Consider the following 25,678-nt stretch of genomic DNA (forward strand, 5'->3'; position numbering starts at 1 on the left):
GAAGAATAACGTCCAGTAAATGGTAAAACTGTTTGCACTACAAACCAGTGTGCTTATAATTAAGATAATACATTAAAATAATATGGTAAGACACACCAATTTGCAATAGCAAGGAGCAAAACAAGTTGACCGGAAGCCAGACCCATGCATTTGGCAAATGGCCGCACATGCAAAAAACAGCAAAAAGATAAATAAAATAAAATAAATAATGAAGTAAAAAATTATAGCAAAAACATAAAGTAGGTACTTGGAAATTTGTATGTTTTTCAGCACAGGACATATATAGAAAATAAAAGAATAATGTAGGCCTATTAACAACATTTCTGTCCATTTCCCTACTTTAAAGGGGTCATCGGATGCCCATTTTCCACAAGTTGATATGATTTTTTAGGGTCTCAATGAAAAGTCTCTAATATATTTTGGTTAAAAATTCTCAGTAGTAGTGTAAAAAAAGCACACTTTTACCTTGCCAAAATCAGCTCTGCAAAATATCATCTCATTTTATTGCATGGGCCCTTTAAATGCAAATGAGCTCTGCTTGTCCCCGCCCCTCTCTGATGTGGGATTATGAGCTGTAATGTTTACTTTAGCCGCAATTAGCTGCATTTATCAGTGAAACTTGCCAACAAGTACATTATTAAGAAAGGCCATTTGCAAAGATGCATAAAAAACCTTTATAACTCACTTCTGCTGTGGGTAAAGCTGCATCACGAATGATTCACACGAACGTAGACGCATATGTAGATCAGGATCGGTGCTTTCCTTTTAAAAACGAAAGTAACATTGTCCTCTGCCTCTTCAGCGGCTCAGATGTCAGGAGTAAATGACGACTGCTGTGTTCATTATTACATCCAACAACAGAACACCTCAATCGCTCAATTAGAGTCTTCCTCTGCACCTGAGTCACACAATGGCGATCAGAGTTGGACAGTTTCAGCTCGATGAGGGCGGGGCTAAGGTAAGACGCTCATGTCAATCAACTGTGCTTCGTCACAACGGCAAGAAGCTGAGAATGACCTGATTTTAAAAAGGGGATATTACTTTTAAAGATTAAAAAAAATACCACTGGGTGGATTTGTATCATTTTAGGGTGGTTGTGTACACAAACTGCCAACACACATTAATGTTCAAACAACATGGAAAAGTGAGTTTTGCATCCGATGACTCCTTTAACATTGTTGCCGCAGGTTGCTTTTAGTGTCTGCAGGTTGGAATGCGAATTTGCAGAATATTTAGAATAATTTAAAGAATAGGGGCGCTATTGTTCATCTTCTGTACAGATTTTACAAAACACAAGTGAAGAAGAAACCGAAACAACAGATGCTTCCACATGTAATCTAACACAATCGTCAGACATAAAACAGCATCAAAACCATAGATATGGAAAACTGTGTAACGTTGTGGAATAAAATGTCCCCCCATGAAGAGGAAATAATGACTGTCAAGCTTTGGGGCATTGATCAACTCTAGCTACGTTTTGATTATCATCAATAGTCTTTTTGTTCAAAATGCTGTTTATTTATTTTTAATTTATGAAACTAACCCACATGCAAGTGTTTATAAAAAAGAAAGCATGAAGCTAGAATTTTTGTTTACAAGCAGATACCCTGTTTTTTTTCTTTTGATGTTTTGCATGTTCAGATATTCATATAACAAAATATATACAAATAAATACCTAAATAGGGACGTAGTAGTATACTTAAAGTATGATGTAAAGTTCAGTTAAAGAAAACCTATGAGTATTCTTGTAATATAAAACTACTAAACTAGTAGTGTACTGAGACTATACTTCAAAGTGTACTAAAAATGCATAAAAATTATTTAATTAGTAAACTATCAGTATACCTATAAGTTCACTTTTAGTATACTAGCAGTACAAACTGAAAACATGTAAACTAGTTGTGAACTCAAAGTTTACTACTGTTATGCTTAAAGTATACTTAAAAGCATACTTTTATATACTAGAAATTAGTCCCAAAGAGTATTGAAATAGTACACTTAAAAGTATACTACTAGTACACTAATAATTTATACTTACTACATAAAGTAGACTTAAAATATACTTGAACTTTACTTAAGTATTCTTTTTGAGCGATTGCCTAATCCTGGCAATACTTTTGAAAATTCTAAATCTAAACCTTGCATCACTATAAACATCAGTTTTACAAACTAAATAACTATATTATTTTCTGTAGCATAACCAATGATGTCCATGGAGCTTAACTGGCTTTGAACCTGGACAATCGCTTATAACACAAAACATTTGGTTTTCATAACATATGACCTAGCTACATCCAGTCTAATGGAAATCCGTCCTGTTTCCATTGCCGTTACATATGTTAGGATATTTTTAGAGAGGCTAGTGGTCATATGGAATATGTAGAAAGCCTGACATTATTGGAAATGACATTTTAATTGAAGCAGGTGATGCTTCAAAATGCATGACGTCATCTAATGAGGTCCAGTTGTGGAGTACAATGAACAGAACACAGACCTGCTGAGAGAGTCTGAACACTTGAATTGAACACTGCACTGTTCTGTGCTCAAGATGTATGCGTCCTGTTTTCTGTTTCTGTAATCTCTCAAAATGTAATATGTTCTTAATGCAGTTATTCGGAGTCTTTTGTCTTATTGGATTAGACCTTTGTAACCAGACTAAGTCGTCAAATGTTTACTAGTTTTGGTGCATTACTGTCATATGTGAGTGTCAGTCAGAAGCAAAAATTTATTATGTTCGGCCTCAAAATATAGCCTTATGAGAATAAAGCTTTGTTTTTATTTTACTGCCAAGTACACTGCCTTTGGTATAAAATATGAACTTCTTTTTAACAGAGCTTGTACAAAAACAAAAATATATCATTATAATTAAATTTAAAGTAACACTTTTAAGTATAAAAGAGATAAAACATTACACAGAAACAACAATTCAACTTCATCAAAAGAAACATTCACACATCATATACAAACATCTATAGAATGCATTTTGAAGGTCTGTTCCTATGCCTTGCTTTTAAAAAGTGCTTCAAGAAAACCTCAAGTTGTAACAAGCTGACGAAATCAACAGAAGTATGGAAAAACTAATGATGATTGATGATAATTAATATTATTCTCTGGAGAAGTTAGTTCAAATGGAGTCACAGTCTACAACTGATTGTAATTAGTGATTATATGTTATACATTACGGTATATTTTACAGCTAGACTTTGCAGCCTTACGCTCTTAAAAATAAAGGTGCTTCACGATGCCATAGGAGAACATTTTTTGTCTCAATGGTTCCGTAAAGAACCTTTAACTTCTAAAGAACATTTCCTTGTGGTGAAAGAAGGTTCTTCAGATTATAAAAAGGTAAGAAATAGATAGTTCTTTGAAGAACTTTGACTGAACGGTTCTTTGTGGAACCAAAAATCGATCTTTTATGGCATTGCTGTGAAGAACCTTTTAAAGCACCTTTATTTTTAAGAGTGTATGCCACCTTAAAAGACAATATGAAATTATATTAGCAATGCATTTCGTCAGTAAATGTCTATAATGTGGCATATTTATAAATCAAATGAATTATTCACTAGAAAACAAAATAGAGCGGGCGTTTCACTGAGTCATGAAAAGTAGAAAAAATATCATTAGTTGTTTTCCCATCCACCCACCCAGGCTTGCTGTAGAAAGGCTATTGTTTCTCCATTACAGAGGTGAAGAAAGTGAAGAGACATTTTGATGAAAGATTATGAAAACAAGCCGTTTTCTTGCTCGCATAAATCTTGTGCAATAGGAGCATGGAAATTTATTCAGAAAGCATTTTTTGAGTTCATATTGTGTTTAAGGCGAGTGCAGTCTAAAGGTCTTTGGTTTGGATTCAGATGTTCTAAGCTGAGAAGGCCGAGGTCTTGTAGGGTAGCAGATTGTAGAGGGGGGCAAAGGGAGGAGGGTTGGGCTGTATGTGGGACGTATCCGATGATCCTCCAGGAGATGCATTCGTTCCTGCAGCCGCAGGTGTTGCTGGAGAAACATAAAGCGATGCCTTCTAGAGGAAAGACGAAAAAATACTGCATTGAAACCAATCTTTTTAGCTTTTAAATTACACATCATCACTTCATCAAGATTTTTGGAGCTGAACAGTAAAGCTATTTTTTGTCTTACTCCAGCTCTGTTCTGTAACCTAGTGAACTACCTCATTGTCTGCTGTAAATAGAGCACATAATAGAAACACTGAGTTAAATGGTGCATTTGATTTACATAAAAAAGTACTTTTCAGTACTGAATTAAAAAAATAACCTGATTTCCTCAATTACCTCTGACGATGACCTGTTCACAATCTTGGATGAAACTTGTCATTTATTTTCTCACGGATTCTTGAACAGACCCTTTGCTGGGAGTTTGACTGACAGGCGATCTGACCAATCATAATGCAGTATTTGCCATTTATAAACCACACAGGCACAAATGCGAGTACTTACAAATTGGCAAAAATTGTACTTGGTTACGTAATCCATTACATTACATTACACATGGTAAGTAATATAATCAGAGTACTTTTGGATTACTTTTAGATTACTTTTGACCCAACTCAGCTAACAATTTTACATTATAAAAACGTTCTCGTGGCGTTCCCATTAAGCAGTGGTGTATAAAGTACCTGAAAGCCATACTTAAGTAAAAGTACAGATATCTTACCAGAAAACGACTATGGTAGAAGTTGAAGTCACCGTTTAGAATATTACTTGAGTAAAAGTCTTAAAGTATGTGATAGCTATTGTACTTAAGTACAAAAAGTGTTTGTTTATTTTTTATCTTAAATGTACTTAAGTATTGAAAGTAAATGCACATTTTTTTCCGCAATTGCGAGTTTATATCACACGTTTCTGAGAAAAAAGGCTGAATTATGAGTTGATATTGCAATTCTGACTTTATTTCTCACAATTGTGAGTTTACATCACCCAATTCGGAGAAGTCAGAATTGCAAGATAAAAACTAGCATTTGTGGGGAAAATTATCTCACAATTGCGAGTTTATATCATCAATTTCTAAGAAAAAAGATGTCCGAATTTTGAATTTATATCTCTCAATTCTGACTTTATTTCTTACAATTGCAAGTTTGTATCATGCAATTCTGTGAAAAAAAGCCAGAATTTCCTGAAAAGAAGTCAGAAATGCGAGATACAAACTTGCATTTGTGAGAAAAAAGTCAGAATTATACGTTTATTAACTTGACAAAAATAAAAGAAAGGTGAAAGAAAGAAAACTAAATTTTAATGCAAATGCAAACATTTTTTGAGGGAAAGGCAATATTATTGTGAGCAAACACTTTCTAGAAAGAACGCAATACTTTTGTGAGAATTTTTTATACAGTTTTATACAAAAAAAATTTCTCACAGTTGTGACTTTACATCTCACAATTCTCACAAATGAGATCCGAATGAATATACTTCGGGAAATGTAGTGGAGTAAAAGTAAAAGTAGACTGAACAATAAAAGTTCTACTAGCGTTACTGCAAGAACGTTTTCCGCTAACTTTGAGAGAACCTTTTGAGAATGTTAGCCCAAGTTAGGAGAACGTTTTCTGTTTGCTTCCTTTATCACATTGATTTAAATAGGATAATCTTGTACCATACTGACATTAAAAAACAAAGAGTAAGAAAATACATTACATTTGTTGTTATTAAACACAACAAAGAAGTGCATTAAATTATGTTATGTCATGGTATCCCAAACTGGTGTTTGTGAAGGAACTGCAGGGTGTTTATGAGTTTAATGAAAAGCTAATGATTAATTAAATCATAAAAAACATTTAATTAAAATTAATCATTTTAAAAATCAATGAAAATAAAAAAAACTTGCTAAAAAAACAAATATTTTATTTGTTTACCTGCATGATATGTGACCATAACCAATGTCAGAGAACCAAAGAACATGCAAATGTGATAATTATTAAAACATTTATTTTAAAATCTCAGGGGTACTTCAAGTAAATATATCAGATCAAAGAGGATCAGATGTCTGTCTGTTTCTTGTCTGTTGGTGTATTGTCAGTGTCCTCTTTGCTCCATAATGTATTTTTCACAGAGTAAGAATATGATGTGTGGCATTAGAGCAGGTCTTTGCAAATGGTCAGTTGTCTTGGATTTCAAGCCAAAATGAGATATTGCCTAGAGCTGCTCATTCACTCTTAAAGGGGTCATGGGATGGCCATTTTCCAAAAGTTGATATGATTCTTTAGGGTCTTAACGTGAAGTCTATAACATACTTTGGTTAAAATTTCTCAATGGTAGTGTAAATTTAGTGTAAAAAAAACACTCTTTTTACCTTGTCAAAATCAACCCTTTTAGAGTGAGCTATTCTGTTGCATGTTTCTTTAAATGCTAATGAGCTCTGCTTGCCCCACCCCTCTTTGCTGTGGGATGATGAGCCGTAATGTTTACTTTAGCCGCATTTAGCTGGTTTAGCTGAAAAAAAAAGCTCATTCTGAGACATTCTTGTCTTCCTCTGCACCTGAGTCATACAATGGCGATCGTATTCGGACTGTTTCAGCTCGATGAGGGCGGGGCTAAGGTAAGGCGCTCATGTCAATCAACTATCGTGGGAGGGGCCTCTGTCTGTGTTTCGTCACACCTACAAGAAGCGGAGAATGACCTGATTTTAAAAAGAGGATATAACTTTTAAAGGAGTCATCCGATGCAAAACTCACTTTTACATGTTGTTTGAACATTAATGTGTGTTGGCAGTTTGTGTACACAACCACCCTACAATGATAAAAGTCCACCCAGTGGTAGTTTTCTTAATCTTTAAAGGTAATATCCCCTTTTTAAAATCAGGTCATTCTCAGCTTCTTGTGGGTGTGGCGAAACACAGACAGAGGCCACTCCCACGATAGTTGATTGACATGAGCGCCTTACCTTAGCCCCGCCCCCACCCAGCTGAAACAGTCCGACTCTGATCACCATAGTGTCGACTCAGGTGCAGAGGAAGACTCTAATTGAGCGATTGAGGTGTTCTGTTGTTGGATGTAATACTGAACACAGCAGTCCTCATTTACTCCTGACATCTGAGCCGCTGAAGAGGCAGAGGATAACATTACTTTCGTTTTTAAAAGGAAAGCACCATCCCGATCTACATATGCATCTATGTTTGTGTGAATCATTCGTGATGCAGCTTCACCCACAGCAGAAGTGAGTATGAGGGGTTTTTAAGCATCTTTGCAAATGGCCTTTCTTAATAATGTGCTTGTTGGCAAGTTTCGCCGATATACACACCTAAACGTGGCTAAAGTAAACAATACAGCTCATAATCCCACAGCAGAGAGGGGCGGGACGAGCAGAGCTCATTAGCATTTAAAGGGACCATGCAATAAAATGAGCTGATTTTGACAAGGTAAAAGGGTGTTTTTTACACTACTATTGAGAATTTTTTACCAAAGTATATTATAGACCCTAAAAAATCAAATGAACTTGTGGAAAATGGGCATCCGATGACCCCTTTAAAGATTAAAAAAATACCACTGGGTGGATTTTTTATCATTGTAGGGTGGTTGTGTACACAAACTGCCAACACACATTAATGTTCATGTAAAAGTGAGTTTTGCATCCGATGACCCGTTTAAAAATAAAAATGTAAAAGTTTTGCGCAGCGATGCAATAGATTTGGTTCCCAAAGAACTTTTCACTAAACCATTTATCCCTTTTTATCTGTACTGTGTATATGTTGTTCAAGATGGACGTGGCTAAAATTTGATGCTTAGCGATGTGTGTTTAAGTTGGCCAGTGGAACTTTTGTGACGATGCTTCCAAAAGCAACTTCAGATCACTCAGCAGGGGTGAGAGTGCCTGAAGATCCATGATCTGGGATTGGTTGTACTTCTGGCTGGCGTTCTCTGCAGGGCAGGGGTGTGATCAGGACAAGCCCAATGGTCAGTGTACTTAGGCACGGTTTTATAAGGGAATGCTGTGGGATTTCAGACAGGGATCATTCTGAGAGTACACACCGTATCAACAGGGGATTTGATAGGGAGTCTCACACTCATTTTACGGGCTGCAGAAACTGAATCATACCATAAAAGACTGTGTGCATGTGAGCATAAGTGAGCGTGATGTACTGACCGGGTAGAGCTGGTGTCCTGCGTGAGAGTTAGGATCCATTAGCAAGGGTGCAGTGGGGGAAGAACAGTTGGCCCCATCAAAAGAGAATAGAGATGAACCTCTCCATTGGGACACATCAAGACCGACCACCCCAGCCTTCTGTTGAGAAGGAAAAAAAAAACAAGTATAAGAGTCATCTCTGGCTGCCATATGCCAATAGGATATTTACCAAAGCAGTTTATCTACACAACTGCCCCAGAAAGTATAGTTTACTTCTGTGTTCCAATCCCGGAAATGTCAAAAGGATCCATTGTTTATTGGTATATCTCTGTTGCACGGGGCAATCTCTTGTGTTTGCATAAAAGACAACGCAATCATGTTTTATTTTGATTTATATGCATGCACAAAATCTATTTTGTGGCTGATGATCCTTGAAGTGGCATGCAGGTCTTAGGTATTTAAAAAACCTAAGTTGGAAGCATTAAAAGTATTGCATGGGAGATAAAATGAAAGATTAATGCCTATCATGTCTTATAAGCTTTCATAAACCTGCATCTGCCGCAAGCCGTATATAACTCGAATGCCCGTCTTGGGAAACAACAGTGGCTGAATTGGCACAGTTTCCTCTAAATGCTGAGACACATTTCCTGAAAGCAATACCACATTAATCAAAACTATAAACGCAAAGCCAAAACCACCAACTCAATATTGCAAACCTCAGACTAAATTAAACACTGTGTTAAAAAATGTTCAATTCAAACACAAACTATCAAATATACTAAACACAATTAGACTGAGATCTGTGTGAATGAAACGGTTACAGTGGTTTTTGGATACTGAAATGAATCAAGGTTGGTCAAGGAAATATGTATACATCTTGAAACTGCCATATCATGTTTTTTAATATAAATTTCTACAAGTGCATATACAATATCAAGAATTTCCTATGTTTACAAGTGTGTTTTTTGTTACTGAGTCTTAGTTTGTTGTGTATTGGCTATTGAGAAAACACAATAAACATGGCACCTCTTACCAAAAAGAAGTATATGAAGTGCACTATTTCAATACTCCTTGAGACTAAATAGACCCAATTTCCAGTATATAAAAGTATACTTTAAGTAGTTTACATCTATGTTTTCAGTTTGTACTGCAAGTATACTAAAAGTGAACTTATGGGTATACTGATAGTTTACTAATTAAATACTTTTTTTTGTATTTTTAGTACACTTTGAAGTGTAGTCTCAGTAAACTACTAGTTTAGTAGTTTTATACTGCATGTATACTCATTAGGTTTTCCTTAAGTGAACTTTACATCATACTTTAAGTATGCCACTATGTCTCTATTTAGGTATTCATTTCTATTTATTTTATTATAGAAATATAGAAACATACAAAATATCAAAAGGAAGAACAGGGTATCGCTTGTAAAAAACAAAAACAACAAATTTTTCTAGCCTCATGCATTCTTTTTGTAAACACTTGACATTTTATAAAAAAAAAAATAAATAAACAATATTTTGAATAAAAAGCGAAAAAGAAAAAAGACAAATTATGTTAATCAAAATGTAAATGGAGTTGATCAACACCCCAAAGCTTAATAATAATTATTACATCTTCATGTGTCAACATTTTATTCCATAACGTTACACAGTTTTCCATATCTATGGTTTTGATGCTGTTTTATGTCTGATGATTGTGTTAGATTACATGTGGAAGCATCTGTTGTTTCGGTTTCTTCTTCACTTGTGTTTTAGAAATTCTGTCCAGAAGATGCGCAATAGCGCCCCTAGTGTCATTAGGTATATTTCTGATAAGTACATAAAAAGTAGACTGAAAGTATCCTTTCCTATTTTTTTGTTTGAAAGAAGTATACTAATATCACACTTAAATACACATCTTTTTTGTAAGGGACAACCTAGAAACCTAATAAGTTTAAGCCAGATTCACAAATGGATTAACTGATCAAGAAGAGCAAAGTTTCTAGTGATGAAGACAGACAATGCTGACAAAGTGTCAGAGATATTTCGCTGAATCAGCAGGAAAGCGTCCAAACATTTACAATGTCTTCACACTGATTTTCCAGGGGATAAATTATGTCAAAAATAAACCCAAATGTTTCTCTTCATTGTACTTTGCTGACAGATTTAAAAAAGCCTCTCCAGTGGTCCGACAGATTTGCAGTGATTTATATGATACGCTGTCCAATTCTGTCCCACTTACAGTCTTCAAAGCAGCACTATTTTGATCTCTGTGAAAAACTGGACCAGTAAAAGTAACAGTTTTCCTTTCTTTTTCAGAAGCGTTTCCAGAAGAACATCTGTGTCTTCAGCGCTAATCCAATAAGAGGAGCTTTTAAAGCAAAGCTGGAGTTCATCTGTCATTTCACGTACGGCTTATGAATAGATCAGAATCTATGTAGATATTACTGGGGAATGGCAAAAGGTCATGCACTCAGGATTTGTGCAAAACAAACTTTAAAACTACATGTACAAGTATTATTTTTGTTACAGTCTTTGATGAAGGTCAAGGTTGCGTGTGAGATAAAAAACACACAAACATGTTTCGTTTGGAGAGGATCAAAAATCACAAAATTAGTTTGTAAAACAAATTTCCCACACAGTCTGGTTCATTTTATTATGGCCTAGAACACACCATGACATATTTATTGTTTAATTGGATGCCTATTAGCTTCCTGGGGTCCACAAGTCAATCTAAAACATACAGTTGTACAATAGATAAAAAGACAAAAAAGAAAAACACTATACATCTCAGCATTAGCAGCACTTAAAATAAACGTCTACATATTTAGAAGCATATCTTCACATTTTCTTTAAAATACAACAGTCACTCTTTGGTATATTTATGGGAACCATATTCCAAGCAAAAGAACGTCGATAAAGTGCAGTATTTTTCATCAAAATAGTTTGTGGACTTGACTAACTTGAATTGAAAGCAACATTTTTTCTACTCTTTTTTTGATCAATGGGACTAAAATTAAAACAGCAGATTTTATCTTTCATCATGTTAACAATAGGATTACACACTAATTGTAAATCATTACTATACATGCCAGATCGTAAATTATTCACTTTATTAATGAAAAAAAGTGTTAAAATAATTAGCTATATCTAAGGGTTTAATGATAAACTGTCCTTCATTTTCCACACACCCTTGAAATTTATTTATTTATTGTAACTATTTCATTTAGTGTTTACCATTACCACCCGTAATATTCCTTCTTTTTGATATAATGTTATTTTTATTACCTTGTTTCTTAACTTATGATACTGATGATGACAATTCTTTATTACGGTCATTTCCTAATTTCTGTGCAGCATCTTTTGCCTTGTTTCTTTGAAGCATTAAAGACCTCAGATCATCATCGAGTAATCTCTGCAAGCACTTGTATAGACAACAAAGGAGGTATTAGTGTAAAATTCATATGCACTTTGTTAAAAGGTTATCTTAAAGTAAAATATAGTGCAGTCCATCTCATGGAAATGTAGTTTACTTGCTAGAAAGTGCCAAAAAATGTTTCATGCCAACTAATTTAATGCAAAGTCTAGTAAATGCGCTTCTTCAAAAGTATTTGACCCTGTTGCCATGTTTCCAACAGTGTTTCAGTTCTGATTGGGTCATGCAGACACCCACAAATTAGAATTGGTGATTTTAGCCAACTCTTGTCATTTTTGTGTGCTAACTGAGGAACACCAGAGCAGCTGTGCCTGGATACTCGAAAAAACTAATGATAACTGTTTTCAAACATTTCTGTGTGCATTTGTGCTCTGACGAGAGTCAAAGGTATCTATTTGTATTGTTTTTGCAGCACTGTAAATCAATCAAAGTCATATCTGCCCTTACAAAGTTTTAGTATTCTTTCAAACTAAAACAGGAAAGTATGCTTTCAGTCTACATTTTATGTACTTCTCAGAAATATACTTAAAATGACATTGAAGTATACTTGACATACTTAGAAAAAGTCTAAATATATTTGAGCTATTTCCTAAACACAAGCGAAGAAGAAACCGAAACAACAGATGCTTCCACATGTAATCTAACACAATCATCAGACATTAAACAGCATCACAACCATCGATATGGAAAACTGTGTAACGTTATGAAATAAAATGTTGATGAAGAGGTAATAATGACTGACTCAATTTACATTTTGATTAACATGATTTGTCTTTTTTCCGCTTTTTGTTCAAAATGTTATTTATTTTTAGTTTATGAAACTTACCCACATTCAAGTGTTTATAAAAAAAGAATGCATTAACCTAGAATAAAATGTTTTTGTTTACAAGCAGATACTCAGTTTTTTCTTTTGATGTGTTGTATGTTCAGATATTCATTTAACAAAATATATACAAATTAATACCTAAATAGGGACATAGTAGTATACTTGAAGTATGATGTAAAGTTCACTTAAAGAAAGCGTATACATGCAGTATAAATCTACTAAACTAGTAGTTTACTGAGACTATACTTCAAAGTGTACTAAAAATGCATAAAGAATTTTCATGAGGTTTTCACTCAGTCAAATCAGTTTTTATGACTGTACAAAGTGTAGAGAGTGATTGCATAAATGCAAAATACAAATTAGTTGATAAATTATATAAAATATTTGAATAATTAATGAATGTGTTCCAACAATAAATTGTAAACTGTATGTATTTTGACCGCACTACTACGACAATATATTTTTTCTGTTCTTACATTAAAAATGTGTAATGCAGATGTGTAATAAAATTTAAAAAATGAAACTAGGTATAAACTGGACTTATACAAATTATAAAACTTGAAACGAATAAAGCAATCCTCCTAAGTAACACCATCAGTCAAACATGGTGATGACAGCATTATTTTCAGATTTACAAATACAAACAACTAGAAAGCTTGTTTGTATCAAGGGCAACATGGACAAAAACAAACTCAAACATCCTTGAGCAGAATCTGGTTTGGTCAGCCAAATATCTGCCTATAAACCAAGATTGATTTTCCTGCAGGAAAATGAATTTCCCATCCTTTAACACCGAAGGATTATTGGAAGCAAAACACAAAACTTTGCAGCTGTTTTCGGCTTTAATCAATAAACAAAAGCAGAAACACTCACTCTTTCTTAACTGGGAATGTCACTTTATTGCCTTTAAACCAGTGTGACTAAGCTCTGCAGACGATCCAGCACGTCTGGTCTTTAATCAGCCAAGAAGGACCCACATCACACCCCATAATCTCACTCTGCTGGCTCCCAGTTGTGGCCAGAATCAAATGCAAGGTTTTGATGCGGACTTTCAGGACAGCCGCTGGAACAGCAACTCTATACCTTCATATTGAGGCAAATAAACAATTTCCAAAACCTTCACGCTCTCCATTCCTCTCTGATGGAATGAGCTGCCAACCACTACCACCGCATCCGAACAGCACTTAACCACCTCACACACTTAAAATAATGCACTTAAACACACACTGACACTTGCAAAAAGAAAACAAATCTCTGCATTTCTTCTTTCGCTTGCTTCTTAGTTGTCTAATAACCCTGGCATCATATATTACAAATATTGTTGGCTCTTTGACAAAATACTTGTTCCTCCTCTTTTGTAAACAGCACCTGCAACATGCATAAATGTAAATGTGTTTTATCAAAAATTGTTATTGAAACATGACAATTTAAAAATCCATTGTTTTTTGTAATTCGGCCTTGAGTTTACTTTTAACTGAAACCCATTTTACAAAATAAGTGTTCTTTCTTGGCAACATACTATCTAAAACTGAATGAGTCATTACTTTATAGAATGTACAATAGAAAAAGATAGGGTCCTCTATGCAGAAATTCAATTGGAAGTCTGATTGAAGTTGCTTTCCAGTGGGTGTAGGTTGGATGTGGATGGTGCCCCCATGGTAAAAATTCCAACATACATGGCCTTTGGTTACTATGCAAGTTTGTTTTTCTCACAGAAAAAAAATGAATAAAAAATATGGTAATTCTGAACTTTTTTTCTCACAAGTCGGACTTGCAATTCAGACTTTATCAAAATTGTAAGGTAAAAAAAGTCACAATTACCCTTTATATTTTGTGTCAGAAATGAGCTTTCGTAGGTTCCACATGTGCAAGGGGAAAAAACTAACTAAAATGCACAGTCCATCACACATTCTTACTCTTCTCCTCTACCTCTTCTCCCTTTTTCTGACCAACTACTCCTCTCCCCCGTACAACTATTTCTCTTCCTCTCCCAGGCATTGTATGCATGAAACCAATTCACAGAGGTTTTTTAACTCTATTTTGATGTAATGGAAAGAGCTTCAACACCTATTTCTCCAACTGAGACTGGAATCTCATTTCATTGATCGGTTACTTAAAATATGCTTATCAGTTGTTACAATATTTTATATAGGGAGATTTTTTTCAATACTTCTGAGCTGCTGTTGTTGCAGAAGGAGAAGCTTTTTACTGTATTTAGGGTTTGGAACATTACGTCTTCATTTCTGACATGCTGTGTTTAAGCATTTTTCAATGAGACTACAAAGATCCATGATTTTGGTTTTGGGTAAGCTTGTATGAAAAGAAAATGTGTGCATTTTAGAAACATGGTAATTGACTACATATTGTGTGAAAACAACACAAATTGTGGTATGGTCACAACAGACGGATGTTGTGCCAATTGTGTTTAGAGTTTTGACATTTACAGATTGGACAAAACGACATTAGCAATTAAAAAAAAAACATTTTGCATGATCCCTTTTTTTAAATTATTTGGTTAAAATAATGAACATTTTGCAGATTCTGCAAGGTGTTTGTAAACTTTTGACTTCATCTGTACAATGACAGCCTATTTTAGACCAATGTACATGATTAAACAAACATTTTATGGTCCTATGACTTTCATAGGTGAAGTAAACACACATAAATACATTTAGACCACTTAACTTAGTGATTGCTATCAGCATGTGAAAAGACACCCAATCAGCACAACAACAAAAATGTTTTTGCAACAGCAAGCTAGCTTTGAAAAGCACAAGATCCCACCTTCCTTGCAAATCACTCTTACAGTTTTTTTTTAAAATGATAACAAGCATTTACATTACTGAAAATAAAATTCAATATTGGCCAGATTTGTTTAAGGTCTTTTTTACTCTTTACTGATGTAACGTAAAGAGCTTCAACACCTGACTATTCCTCCAATGGAGCCTGGAATAAGCCATTTCTAAATATTTCATTGATTTGTTACTTAAAAATGCTGATCAGTTATTACAATATTTTATATATAGAGATTTTTTCAATAAGTTTGAGCTGCTGTTGTTGCAGAAGTAGAAGCTGTATACTGTATTTAAGGTTTGGAACATTAGGTCTTCATTTCTGACATGCTGTGTTTTAGCATTTGTAAATAAGACTAAAAAGATCCATGATTTTGGCCTGATTTGTTTAAGTTAAGACAAATTCTGAAAGTCACACAATGCTAGGGCAGACCATTCTTTTTCTTTCTCTGTCTGTGATTAGCTCAGTGACTCACCATGTCTTTGATACTGCCCAGTACAGCTGTGGTCATGATTCCACACACGAAAGCCAGCAGGTTGAGGGTGGTTAGGACCCAGAGAAGAACATACAGAGAGTGGACCTCCTGACAGCTTTGCACACCAACAAACTCATAGTAATTGTTCAGATATCCTCCACTGGAAAACATACCAAGCAGGCAAATTATTGCCATGATACTACATGTCCATGGTATGTCATATTACTAGATGTTCTAAAGAAAGAGTACAGTGAATTTGTACGTTTGCCCACTGACAAAGAAATGATCAGTTGATAATTTTAATGGTAAGTTTATTTTAACAGTGAAATACAGAAGAATAACAAATAAATCCAGAAAAATGCATTTCAAAAAAGTTATAAATTGATTTGCATTTTAATGAGTGAAATAAGTATTTGACCTCCTATCAATCAGCAAGATTTCTGGCTCCCATGTGTCTTTTATACAAGTAACAAACTGAGATTAGGGGTATTCTCTAAAAGGAAGTGCTCCTAATCTCAGTTTGTTACCTGTACAAAAGACACCTGTCCACAGAAGCAATCAATCAATCAGATTTCAAACTCTCCATCATGGCCAAGACCAAAGAGCTATCCAAGGATGTCAGGGACAAGATTGTAGACCTACACAAGGCTGGAATGCGCTTCAAGTCCATCGTCAAGCAGCTTGGTGAGAAGGTGACAACAGTTGGTGCGATTATTCCCAAATGTAAGAAACAAAAAATAACTGTCAGTCTCCCTCGGTGTCACATGTCTCCTTATGTTTCCTGTCTTTTGCCTTGTGTTTTCACTGTTGAGATTTGGTTTCTCCTTCTGTCTCCCCCTGTCAGTTTGTATGATTTGGTTTAGTCCTGTAATTAGTCCTTGTTAAGTCATTATCGTTTTCACCTGTGTAGCTTGATTAGTTTGCTTTATAAGTCAGTCTTTGAGTTCAGTCCTTTGTCGGTCATTTTTGATGTTCATGTGTTCAGTGTGTGTGGAAATCCCCTGTCTCTTCCTTGGAAATCAAGATTAAAAGTATTCGTTATTTGACTTTGACTTTCGCCTCGTCAATCCTACTCCGGCTGTGACAGAATGACCGACCCAAAAGTAAGTGCTGAGGAACGGCTGTGGAGTTTGCGGCAGGGCGGTCGGGAGTTGGAGAGGTATGTGGCTGAGTTTACCGAGCTGTATCATCTGGTGAGCTGGCCCGACGCATCAATCAGCGTGGTATTTCTGTTGGGGCTGGACAAGGACATTATCCGTAGTGATCTGTCCGTTCACGATCTTTCGTTTGTAGATTTTGTCAACTTCATTCTTTATTTGAATGGCTCTAACATTGAGCTTTCAGAAATAGATCCTTGTCCAGCCCCCTCAGATGCACGCCGCGTCGCTCCAGCTCATCCCAAGCCGGTGCTCACCACATGCCTCGTCAACGGCTCAGACCACCTGCCACGCCCCGAGCGCCCTGTCACAATCCAAAGCTCCGTGGCCTTCCTCAGCATTGTTCCGCTGACTGCTGCCACGCCAGCTCACAAGACGGCTGCTACACACAAATCCGCACGCAAGAGGGCGGCAAAGCCCAAGGCTGTCAAGACGGCCACAGTTCCTGATTTCCCGGCCAGGATGGCCGATGTCCCTGTTTTCCCGGCCAGGATGGCCGAAGTTCCAGTTATTCCTATCAAGATGGCCGATGTTCCTGATATTCCGGCCAAGATGGCCGATGTTCCTGTTTACCCGGCCAGGATGGCCGATGTTCCTGTTATTCCTGTCAAGGTGGCCACAATTCCTGAGTTCCCGGCCAAGAAGGCCGTCAAGCCTGAATCTCCACCAGTCTCATCCAGTCGTCCAGAATCCCCGCTGGTTCCGCCCAGCCTTCCTGACCCTCCAGTGACCGCGCCGCCAGAGCGCCCTCCAGTGACCGCGCCGCCAGAGCGCCCTCCAGTGACCGCTCGCCCAGAGCTAGCTCCTTCAGTGTCTCCGCTGGAGACGCCCAGCCCTCCTGAATCTCCGCTGGGGTCGTCCAGCCGTCCAGAGCCCGCTCCTCAAGAGCGCCGTCCAGAGCCCGCTCCTCAAGAGCGCCGTCCAGAGCCCGCTCCTCAAGAGCGCCGTCCAGAGCCCGCTCCTCAAGAGCGCCGTCCAGAGCCCGCTCCTCAAGAGCGCCGTCCTGAGCCTCCGCTGGTTCCGCCCAGCCTTCCTGATCCTCCGCTGGTCCCGTCCAGCCGTCCAGATCCTTCACTGGTTATGTCCAGTCCTCCAGAGCCTCCATTGGTCCTATCCAGCCTTCCTGAGCCTCCGCTGGTTCCGCCCAGCCTTCCTGATCCTCCGCTGGTCCCGTCCAGCCGTCCAGATCCTCCGCTGGTCCCGTCCAGCCTTCCAGAGCCTCCGCTGGTGCAATCCAGCCTTCCAGAGCCTTCGCTGGTTACGTCCAGCCTTACAGAGCCCACTCTGTCAAACAGTCCTGCGAAACCCCTGAATTCCCCAAAGAAAATTTTGGGGGGGCGCTATGTACCCCTAGCCAACGTGGCCGGGCCGAGGACGAAGGCCAAGGCCACGGGGGCTGCCCAGCCATGGCCACCTGAACTACCTGTCCGGCCATGGCCGCCTGACCCGCCATGGCCACCCGAACAGCCTGTCCGGCCGTGGCCGCCTGACCCGCCATGGCCACCGGAACTGCCTGTCCGGCCGTGGCCGCCTGACCCGCCATGGCCACCGGAACTGCCTGTCCGGCCGTGGCCGCCTGACCCGCCATGGCCACCGGAACTGCCTGTCCGGCCGTGGCCGCCTGACCCGCCATGGCCACCGGAACTGCCTGTCCGGCCGTGGCCGCCTGACCCGCCATGGCCACCGGAACTGCCTGTCCGGCCGTGGCCGCCTGACCCGCCATGGCCACCGGAACTGCCTGTCCGGCCGTGGCCGCCTGACCCGCCATGGCCACCGGAACTGCCTGTCCGGCCGTGGCCGCCTGACCCGCCATGGCCACCGGAACTGCCTGTCCGGCCGTGGCCGCCTGACCCGCCATGGCCACCGGAACTGCCTGTCCGGCCGTGGCCACCTGACCCGCCATGGCCACCGGAACTGCCTGTCCGGCCGTGGCCGCCTGACCCGCCATGGCCACCGGAACTGCCTGTCCGGCCGTGGCCGCCTGACCCGCCATGGCCACCGGAACTGCCTGTCCGGCCGTGGCCGCCTGACCCGCCATGGCTTCCTGTTCCGCCCTGGAGGCCTTCCCAACCCAGCAAGGTCCTGCCCCGTAAAGGCCTCCAGAGCGCCCGCCCCCCCTCCCTGGTGTTTCTATCACGGCGCGAGACGCGCCTACCGGGAGGGGGAGATAATGTCACATGGCTCCTTATGTTTCCTGTCTTTTGCCTTGTGTTTTCACTGTTGAGATTTGGTTTCTCCTTCTGTCTCCCCCTGTCAGTTTGTATGATTTGGTTTAGTCCTGTAATTAGTCCTTGTTAAGTCATTATCGTTTTCACCTGTGTAGCTTGATTAGTTTGCTTTATAAGTCAGTCTTTGAGTTCAGTCCTTTGTCGGTCATTTTTGATGTTCATGTGTTCAGTGTGTGTGGAAATCCCCTGTCTCTTCCTTGGAAATCAAGATTAAAAGTATTCGTTATTTGACTTTGACTTTCGCCTCGTCAATCCTGCTCCGGCTGTGACACTCGGTCTGGGGCTCCATGCAAGATCTCACCTCGTGGAGTTTCAATGATCATGAGAACGGTGAGGAATCAGGCCAGAACTACACGAGAGGATCTTGTCAATGATCTCAAGGCAGCTGGGACCATAGTCACCAAGAAAACAATTGGTAACACACTATGCCATCAAGGACGCAAGGTCCGCTGAACAAGAAAGCACATCTACATCTGAATTATTCAGAGGAGAACTGGGTGAAAGTGTTGTGGTCAGATGAGACCAAAATCCAGCTCTTTGGCATAAACTCAACTCAACCGTGTTTGGAAGAGGAGGAATGCTGCCTATGACCCCAAGAACACCATCCCCACCGTCAAACATGGAGCTGGAAACATCATGCTTTGGGGGAAGAACCTAGGCTGAGAACCTCCTTCCCTTAGCCAGGGCATTGAAAATGGCTCGTGGATGGGTATTCCAGCATGACAATGACCCAAAACACACAGCCAAGGCAACAAAGAAGTGGCTCAAAAAGAAGCACATGAAGGTCCCGGAGTAGAAAATCTGTGGAGGGAGCTGAAGGTTCGAGTTGCCAAATGTCAGCCTCGAAACTTTAATGGCTTAGAGAGGATCTGCAAAAAGGAGTGTGCAAACCTGGTGGACAACTACAAGAAACATCTGACCTCTGTGATTGCCAACAAGGGTTTTGCCACCAAGTACTAAGTCATGTTTTGCGAAGGGATCAAATACCTTTTTCACTCATTAAAATGCAAATCAATTTATAATTTTTTTTGAAAGGCGCTTGTCAGGTGTTTTTTGTTGTTATTCTGTCTCTCACTGTTCAAATAAACTACCATTAAAATTATAGACTGATCATTTCTTTGTCAGTGATAAAAAAATTTTTTTTCCTCACTGTAAGTGGATTCATCCCATAAATATAAGTAGTTGTATTAGATTTTTTTGCTTTTTAATGCCATGCATTGAACAAATAACTCTTTTTGCATTATTGTTAAGTGTTTCATTAAATTATCCCTTTCTGTCTTCACCAATATGTGAATTACTTACTTGGCACAATCATACAAATCACAACAGTAACACGTTCCACTACGGACTTTCATATTACAGGACTCCGTTAGTCCTTGACAGGGAACCTGCAAAACAATTCACTGTCTTTTAGAAATAAAAATTACACACAGTTTTGTGCACACCTTTTTATCCACATATCTCTTCTTTATTCAGTTTTCTTCACATTAAAATTGTTAATAATAACAACTTGAGATGCTAAATAACTGCATATAATAGTTCAGGGATCGCAACTCATCATAAAATTAGGACTTTTGTCCTTGTTGTTGAATTTAAGTGTGCATGTTGTATAAATATATACACAAATATATTTTACACAGCTGACTTGACTCACTGAAGCGTAGTAGTTCTCATAGATGTAACTGTTTCCACTGGTGTAGAACTGACATCTTCCTGCTTTCATTGGACGCATATCCTGTTGGAGGGTAACAAAATTTGTCTTCACTTTGACTTTTTCCCTGGAACTGTGTTGAAACTAGGGATGCACCGATGTATCATCCAATAAAAGCAATTATCTGCACTATCAGCTATTGGCCGATTGTTTAAAAACAGCTGATGATCAGGGCCGAATATTTTCTGTCAAATCAAAAGCAGTGGAAAAGCAACTCGCATTAAGAAAATCTTCTTGTGTTGAATCCAGGTTAAAACAAATTTAATGCAACATCATTAACGTTGGTTCTAAACCACCAGTAGTTAAAGTCAGGGTTGACAGGTATGTGAGCTATAACTAAAAGAGGGAGCTTATTTATTGGCAATTGTGTATGTATATTTAAGTAAATCTGTCATGAAGACAAGTTTTTATAAACTACCTTATGTGCATAGATAAAGTGTGTGTAAGGCTGGCCACAGGAACTTGGGGCCAAAAAAACAAAAAAACAAATCTTTTATGGTTACCGTACTTACAATGTTGAGTAGGATGAAAACACCATCAACCACAAGACAAAGGAAACTGGAAATTATACCAAAACTCAGGAAGATGATGGCTGCAATCAGCTGGACAGAAAAAGAAAAATGGATTACACATACACGTTTCCCCAAATACACCAAAATATGTAATAATATTAACAACCTAGAAATATATACTATGAAATGTATATTTTTCCTTTTTATTAAAAATACATAATGCAATAATAAAGAATAAAATATAAATGTGTCCCTGGACCACAAAACCAGTCTTAAGTCCCTGGGGTATATTTGCAGCAATAGCCAAAAATACTTTGTATGGGTCAAAATTATTGATTTTTCTTTTATGCCAAAAATCATTAGGAAATTATGTAAAGATCATGTTCCATGAAGATTTTTTGTAAAATTCCTACTGTACATACATCAAAATGTAATTTTTGATTAGTAATATGCATTGCTAAGAACTTAATTTGGACAACTTTAAAGGTGACTTTCTCAGTATTTTGATTTTTTGCACCCTTAGATTTCAGATTTTCAAATAGATGTATCTCGGCCAAATATTGTCCTATCCTAACAAACCATACATCAATAGAAAGCTTATTTATTGAGCGTTCATATCATGTATACATCTCAGTTTTGTCAAATGTAACCTTATGACTGGTTTTGTGGTCCAGGGTCACAAATAATACACAATAAAAATATAATTTTATTGAACAATTTTATAAAAAAAAATGACATTCCCTAAAGAATTACTGACCATACGCTAATTATTCAGTTGTAATATGGAGCACTCGCATTACTGTACCACAAGAGATATATTATTGATCACAGTTATCTTAATTATGACAGATCAAATATTGCAGTACATGAAACCGCTTCATTTGACATCAACTGTACTGTAGTAAATACCTTTCATAGCATATCCATATAAGTGGACAATCAGGACATAAACAGAGTCTTTATCCAAAGTTACAAATTTTTATGTTATTGTCCTGGGGGCGCAACAAAAACTCATCTGGCTTTGAAACTAGCCATAAATTACATATAACGGAGTACATGGACTCAACCAAATGTCACAGTGTGTTTATTTTAACATGCAATATGAAATCCACAGGGACACATCTCTTCTCAGCTGATCAGAGACAGACTGCCAAGAGAAGCTGAACCCACCAACAGAGAGGAAGAAGTGAATACAGACTGTACTGTATATAAAGGTCATCGCAGAAACAGAGAGGAGAGTAACAGGAAGGAAGATAAAAGGACAAGGTCCACACTTAGGACACCTGGACCTGCTTCTTGTTCAGTTTAGTGAAATCTATACCAGATGTAAAAATCACAGTTCAAAGATGGGAATGAGGAAGGCATATTTAAATGAAACACGACATACATGAGCATACATGCTTGTCTGAATAATAGTCTTGTGGTATGACTGTATGCTTTGTGTTCAATTGATTCTCCTGAGACAGAACTATATCTGTTTGTCTGACCAATGGCAGATGGGGGAACGTTCAGAAACAGCTTTAAATTACAATAGCATCTGTGGCGGAAATTATATGGTTACATCTTAGCAATAAAAAAGCCAAACTCCTTTTGTCTTGCTATGGATATTAATACATACAACCCCTGGTAAAAAAATATGGAAGCACTACATTTAGAAGATGTTCACTTACACAACAAATAAACAAATCACAGATATGACACAAAACAATTTTTGTTTAATTATTCAACACTCTGGTTATGCGAAACCTATCTAAAACAAATGAAATTAAAATAGTTGAATTAATGGATAATTATTTTCCATATCAAGTAGAGGTAAAAAAAATATGGAATCAGCTGGTAATTTGTATTTCTGAAACAAATATCTAAACATATCTAAAATGCTGATTAGCAATGGTGTATAAAGTACCTGAAAGCCATACTTAAGTAAAAGTACAGATATCTTATCAGAAAACAACTTTAGTAGAAGCTGAAGTCACCGTTTAGAATGTTACTTCAGTAAAAGACTTACATAAGTAAGTATATCATCCATTTCTGAGAAAAGACAAAAAAAGTCGGAATTATGAGTTTATATTGCAATTCAAACTTTATTTCTCACAATTGTGAATTTATATCACCCAATTCTGAGAAAAAAAAGTCAGAATTGAGTTTGTATCATGCAATTCTGGGAAAAAAGTAGTCAGAATTGCAAGATACAAACTCGTATTTGTGAGAAAGAAAAGTCAGAATTGCAAGTTCTATCTCTGAGAAAAAAAAACAGAATTATGAGTTAATAAACTTTGAGTTTGCTCACAAAAACTTTTCTGATTGAAATAAAAAGGTAAAAGGGAGAAAACTAAATTTCAATGAAAATGCAAAAATGTTTTGAGGGAAAGGCAATATTTTTGTGAGCAAACAGTTTCTAGAAAGAACACAAGATTTTTTTTTCATATAATTACAAAATTAAGACAATTTTGACTGTGATCCTGACTTCTGACTATTTTGTAGCAAGTAACGAATATGCTTCAGGAAATGTATCGGAGTAAAAGTATATATTTTAATTAGGAAATGTAGTGGAGTAAAAGTAAAAGTAGGCTGGAAAAAACTAAACTCGAGTGAAGTACATATACTCCCAAAAAATACTTAAGTACTGTAACAAAGTATTATTACACCAATGCTAATTAGTCTGCAGATAAGAGAGTGCTTAAAGACCTTAACAAGCTGTTGAACTTGGCTAACTGTAAGGAAACATGTCCCCAACAAGAAAGCCATGAGTTGAAATGATGAAAAGGATTATAAAACTCCTTCAAGATGGAAATCCATCATAGAGTGTGGCAAAAGAAGTTGGATCTTCCCAGTCAGCTGTTTCTATTTGGTTTTAATTTGGTGTATAAACTAACTGGAAAGATTATAAAACGAAAACATACAGGCAGATCAAGGAAGAAATTAAAGAGTCAAGACAGAAATCGTAAACAATTTGCCTTGAAAATAGAAAATGCATGCACAATGAAACAAATGAAGAACTAATGTGGAAAGAGGAGTTTATGTGTGTGACATAACTGTAAGAAACTGGCTGAATCAAATGAGATTTACTGTACATATAGACAGGCCAAATGAAAACCAGCATCAACATATGTGACCCTGGACCACAAAACCAGTCTTAAGTCGCTGGGGTATATTTGTAGCAATAGCCAAAAATACATAGTATGGGTCAAAATTATTGATTTTTCTTTTATGCCAAAAATCATTAGGAAATTAAGTAAAGATCACGTTCCATGAAGATTTTTTGTAAAATTCCTACTATAAATATATCAAAATGTAATTTTTGATTTGTAAAATGCATTGTTAAGAACCTAATTTGGACAACTTTAAAGGTGATTTTGCACCCTCAGATTCCAGTTTTTCAAATAGATGTATCTCGGCCAAATATTGTCCTATCCTAACAAACCATGCATCAATAGAAAGCTTATTTATTGAGCTTTCATAGGATGTATAAATCTCAGTTTTGTCAAATTTTACCTTATGACTGGTTTTGTGGTCCAGGGTCACATATAAACATAATTAGTGTGGGCTAAAGAGAAGAAGTCATGGAGTGCTGATGATTGGATGAAAGTGATATTCACAAATCTGCAATGGACAAGGAGACAATGCTGGAACTTTTGTCTTGTGCCGTTCTAATGAAATATAAAGATGACTGCCTGAAGAAAACTATCAAAATTTTCAACTCATTAATAACACGGGGTTGCATGTCAGGCAAAAGACCAGGGGAAATGACAATCCTTACATCAATGGTCAATTCACAGGTTTATACTGAAACTTTGGACACTTTTCTCATTCTATCAATAGGAAAGAAGTTTGGTCATGATCTTAGTATGATAATGCTAATGTTAAAGGGGTCATCGGATGCACATTTTCCACAAGTTCATATGATTCTTTAGGGTCTTAATGAAAAAGTCTATAATATACTTTGGTTAAAAATTCTCAATATTAGTGTAATAAAACGCCTTTTTACCTTGTCACAATCAGCTCTGCAAAAAATTAACTAATTTTATTTTTTATTCAAAAAATACTGTTAAGTGTTTATTTTATAGCACTTTATCTATTTGTGTCAATAGATTTCTATTACAGTACATATTTTCTCAAAATGAGTTTTTTCTCCTACACTGAGCCATAACCGCCACTTATAGCACTTACACACACCAAACTTTAAATTTTTATTCCTGTCTATATCCTGAAGGTTTTTTTACAGAGGGATTTGTTCATGTATGATTTGCTTGATTATAAACATAACATTTTATTCCCCCCAAAAATGCAAAAATATGCATTCTGAAGTATGAAGAAATTCTGAAGTTAACATTTGACTCTAATATGTCAAAATACTAAACAAGAATTTTGAAACGGACTTCATCCAGTGTTTAGATTTTTGTATTAGAAATGCATTCAATTAGTGCTTGTTTCATTAAATAATGCTCATTTGCATATTTAAACCTAACATTTTTAAAAACTCATAATACAAAAAA

At 37.2% G+C, this 25,678-nt stretch overlaps 1 protein-coding gene across 1 annotated transcript in view; it reads right to left on the bottom strand.

Annotated features, from left to right (window-relative positions):
• Positions 1-3,654: 3,654 nt before the first annotated feature.
• The window catches only part of LOC141346219 (transmembrane protein 255B), a 50,619-nt gene continuing 28,595 nt past the window's right edge, over positions 3,655-25,678 (bottom strand). The window contains exons 4-9 of the mRNA XM_073851123.1: positions 21,183-21,272; positions 20,614-20,694; positions 20,262-20,347; positions 15,575-15,734; positions 8,088-8,225; positions 3,655-4,018 (exon numbers count right to left, since the gene is read on the bottom strand). Coding sequence (XP_073707224.1) covers positions 3,860-4,018; positions 8,088-8,225; positions 15,575-15,734; positions 20,262-20,347; positions 20,614-20,694; positions 21,183-21,272 — 714 coding nt within the window. The 3' untranslated portion in view covers positions 3,655-3,859. The remainder of the gene's footprint in view (positions 4,019-8,087; positions 8,226-15,574; positions 15,735-20,261; positions 20,348-20,613; positions 20,695-21,182; positions 21,273-25,678) is intronic.

The sequence above is a fragment of the Garra rufa genome, chromosome 11 (assembly GCF_049309525.1).
Source record: "Garra rufa chromosome 11, GarRuf1.0, whole genome shotgun sequence".
NCBI lineage: Eukaryota > Metazoa > Chordata > Actinopteri > Cypriniformes > Cyprinidae > Garra > Garra rufa.